The 4,172-nt window shown below is 58.2% G+C and overlaps 1 protein-coding gene across 1 annotated transcript; it reads left to right on the plus strand.

Annotated features, from left to right (window-relative positions):
• Nucleotides 1-1,422: 1,422 nt before the first annotated feature.
• On the plus strand, nucleotides 1,423-3,376 carry LOC102838999 (carbonyl reductase [NADPH] 2-like). Its single transcript, XM_006869491.1, has 8 exons — nucleotides 1,423-1,474; nucleotides 1,752-1,849; nucleotides 1,954-2,108; nucleotides 2,192-2,234; nucleotides 2,313-2,412; nucleotides 2,520-2,584; nucleotides 2,803-2,920; nucleotides 3,273-3,376. The coding sequence occupies exons 1-8, from the start codon at nucleotides 1,423-1,425 to the stop codon at nucleotides 3,374-3,376; spliced, it is 735 nt and encodes a 244-aa protein (XP_006869553.1).
• The last annotated feature ends 796 nt before the right edge of the window (nucleotides 3,377-4,172 follow it).

A 4,172-nucleotide genomic window follows, 5' to 3' on the forward strand; every position in this document is an offset into this window, starting at 1 on the left:
GGGGTGAGTGTAGACAGAAGTGAGTGTAGACGGGGTGAGTGTAGACAGAAGTGAGTGTAGATGGGGTGAGTGTAGATGGGGGTGAGTGTAGACAGAAGTGAGTGTAGACGGGGTGAGTGTAGACGGGGGTGAGTGTAGACAGAAGTGAGTGTAGACGGGGTGAGTGTAGACAGAAGTGAGTGTAGACGGGGGTGAGTGTAGACGGGGTGAGTGTAGACAGAAGTGAGTGTAGACGGGGATGAGTGTAGACAGAAGTGAGTATAGACAGATTGGATAGAAAGGGAGCAGGGAATATCCCACCCTGGTCCTGTGACAGGCCATTTGGCAGCCCTGTGCACAAGGTCTGCAGGAGCCATGCCAGCAGCTGAGAATGGGCAGACCAGTGGGATGGGGTGAATGACTGGGTGGTCAGTAGGAGGGTGGAAGTCCCTGTCCTTCCCATCAGTGGGCTTAGTGACAGGAGATGATAGATTGCTGCCTGCTACTTACAAACAAGAGCTTTGGAGTGGGCGGTGTTGGGAGGGCCTTCGGGTGTTAGTTTCTGAAGGAAGTAGTGTTGGAGAGGATCCAAGAGAAAGGGAGGCAGACGGCCCTGGGATGTGGTGTCTGGTGGGGGTTGGGAGAAGGCGTGGGTGGAGCCAGGTGGTACAGAGCTCTACCATCCCCAAAGGGCTTGCAGGGGGTCAGGGGGGCTGGGCTGTATGCTGGTCCATGTAAGGACATGGTGGGCCCATGATATAGCTCAGTCAGGGACAAGCTGGCAATGTCGGGTGCAGACAATCCCATTCCCAGGCCTCGGACGCATATAAGACCAGGGTTCTTTTTTTCTGGTAAAAGCAGAGTTACTGAGTAATGTTTTTGTCCAGGCAAGAAAAGAGAAAACCCAACATTCCATACCCTGTACCTTCTTTCCTGTATATAGCCGCCTGTATGAACACATACACCTTCACACAATGCACACATTCATATAACATACACAGACACCTTCACATAATGCGCCTATATTCAAGACACACATGCACATAACTTCACACAACATACACTCATCCCATACACACGCCTTCACTGCACACACATACATACACACAACTATGCACCCATACTCAGACAAACACACATTCACATACATGTGCCCACACATGCACACAACCACACACACTGTATTTGTTATTTCTTTTCCAAAATCCAGACAGAGGCCTGGGTGGCACCTCACGGATGCCGGTGAGGAGGGTTGGCACCCGGGTCACCCAGCATTCCTGTAAGTGAGGTGAGCAGAAGGTGTGCAGTGCCCAGCCCTTCCTGCAGGTGCCCTCAACCACACCCCCACAGCCCGCCCATCTGCCCACACCTCAGGCATATAAAGCAAGCTGAGCTGAGCTTTCTCCTTGCTCCCAACTCTGTCCGAGGCGTGAATTTGTTACAATGCATCTCAACTTCAGGGGTCTGCGGGCCCTGGTGACAGGGGCAGGGAAAGGTAGGTATGAGACCCTACACGGGGCCAGGCAGCAGCAGACCCTGTACCCCACCCATTGGGACAGGACAGTAGCCCATCCCCAGCCATGCAAGACCACTTCAGAGTAGTGAGCTGGCCTAGGTCTTAGGGAGGCTCCAAACCTAGTCTCTGGGTTGGGAGCTCCCTTGGCCTGCACCTGCCCAGGGAAGACCCCGCCCAACCTCCAACTCAGGACCACCATGCTGGTACCCCACCTGCTCCTGGCCCCAGCCCTGACCCATGTAGGGTCCGTGTGCAGGGATCGGCCGGGACACCGTGAAGGCACTGCATGCCTGTGGAGCCAGGGTGGTGGCTGTCACCAGGACCAACTCCGACCTGGTCAGCCTGGCCAAAGAGGTGGGCAACTGCACAGCCGGAGCCATCCCAAGACACCCCCCCGCAAAGCCCCCAGTGCCCACTGGGCCTGCCTGCCCCCTCTACCCTGTCACTGCCCCCCACAGTGCCCCGGCATCGAGCCCATGTGCGTGGACCTGGGCGACTGGGAGGCCACTGAGCGGGCGCTGGGGGACGTGGGCCCCGTGGACTTGCTGGTGAACAACGCCGCTGTGGCTCTGGTACAGCCCTTCCTGGAGATCACCAAGGAGGTCTTCGACAGGTGGGAGGCAGGACAGCAGGCTGACTGGGCAGGGGCTTGGAGGTGGCCTTGGTCCTCTGACGGCTTTTCTGTGCTCCATCCAGATCCTTCAATGTGAACCTGCGTGCTGTCTTGCAGGTGTCCCAGGTGAGCTGGGGCTGGGGCCCAGAGGGGCAGCATGCACCCAGTGGGCTGGCCTGAGTCAGCGGGCACCTTGTCTTCCAGATCGTGGCCCGGGACATGATCAGCCGAGGTGTGCCGGGCTCCATCGTCAATGTCTCCAGTATGGTGGCCCACGTCACCTTCCCCTGTCTGTCTGTCTATAGTAAGTACCTGTGCCCCATGTGTATGGATGCCACCAGGATATAAGTCTGAGCCACCTGCAGGGGGCTGCATGCCCAAGGTGTTCTCAGTACTGCCCACCTCCTACAGGCTCCACCAAGGGCGCCATGACCATGCTGACCAAGACCATGGCCCTGGAGCTTGGACCGCACAAGGTGTGTGTGTGTGTGTGTGTGTGTGTGTGTGTGTGTGTGTGCACGCATGAGGATGAGTAAGGGCATGGGGCCATCTGAGCTGGGAGTTGGGGGGCTGGGGCAGAGAGTGATCATGGGGAAGGAGAACCTTGGGGTCCATGGAAGGTAGGGGAGGCTCCAGGGGTCTGTGCTGATGCTACCGACTGAGACCACACCTCCAATCCCTGGGCCCCACCCAGATCCGGGTGAACTCTGTGAACCCCACAGTGGTGCTGACTGCTATGGGCCAGAAAGTCCTTGAAAACCCCGAGTTTGCCCAGAGTCTGAAGGAACGCCACCCCATGAAGAAATTCGCAGGTCAGGAGCCTGTGAACACCGAGGCAGTGGAGGGGGGTGGGCCAGTGATTTTCCCTGCCCCACTTCCCCCCTCCCCTCCCCTCCTCACCAGGCCCCCTCCCTGCCCCCAACACTGACCTTTGTCCTGCCCCCTCCCTGTCCCCAACACTGACCTTTGTCCTGCCCCTCATCCTGCCCCCAACCCTGTTCTGTCCTGTCCCCAACACTGACCTTTGTCCTACCCCTCATCCTGCCCCCACAACCCTATCTCCCACCTGCCCCCCTCCCTGCTGCCCACCCGATCCTGATCCTGGCCTCCTCCGTCCTGCCCTGACTTGCCCCTCTCTCTGACCCCACCCCCACCCCTCCACAGAGTCGGAGGACGTAGTCAACAGTATCCTTTTCCTGCTCAGTGATTGTAGCGCGTCCACTAGCGGTTCGGGCATCATGGTAGATGCTGGGTACCTGGCCTCTTAGAACACCTACCAGCAGGCCCCAGCTGCCAGCATGCCCTCCATCATCTAACCTGTCCAAGCCTGAACCCTGTCCTGCGCTCAGTCCAGTGGGCAGCTGCCCACAGACTCCACCTCACTGCCCCTGTGTCCTGGCTGAGTGGGGGTCACATTTGTCTAAATAAACAGAGGTCGTTTTCCCAGAACATGCATCTGTCAGTGCCCAGTGTGTGCAGGGATAGCTTGGCGGAGGGGAGAGCAGGGTTGGGGGTTGGTTCATGTCACCTCCCTGAAGCCATTGTGGCCGCGCCTTGTGGCACCCTGCCTCCAGCCCCTCATCCTGACTCTGAGGTTCCTTGCTGGCGAGTGTGGGTCCTAAGGTTTCAACTGTACCTCCTGGACCAGACCTGGAAGGCTAGAGTGTGGACTGAGGGGACAAAAGGGGGTCTGGGGGCTCTGCAGGCAATGGTGCCTCAGGTGAAGGAGATGGGATACTGAAGAAGGGGGCAGGGTCTCTCAGGATCACAGCTTGATGGAGCTGGCTTGGGCTGGTCTGTGAGGGTCTCAACCAATGCAGAGGCTTAGGGCCCTGACCTGAGGGCAAGACAAAGGGATTTCAACAAGTGCTCAGGTGTCCCTTCCTGAAGGGCAGGCTAGGACTGGTCCTCCCTTGGTGTCTGAAGACAAAGTGCAGGGTCCTAGGTTAGGAGCAGAGGGCAGAGCCATAGGGGAGCCTCAGTACAGCATCCTCATCTCCTGCCTGGCCTCCTCTTGGGTCCAGCCCTCCAGTAGAGCCCAGGTCCTGCACCAATCTGCTGTCT

Source organism: Chrysochloris asiatica, unplaced genomic scaffold (genome assembly GCF_000296735.1).
Source record: "Chrysochloris asiatica unplaced genomic scaffold, ChrAsi1.0 scaffold00132, whole genome shotgun sequence".
Classification (NCBI taxonomy): domain Eukaryota; kingdom Metazoa; phylum Chordata; class Mammalia; order Afrosoricida; family Chrysochloridae; genus Chrysochloris; species Chrysochloris asiatica.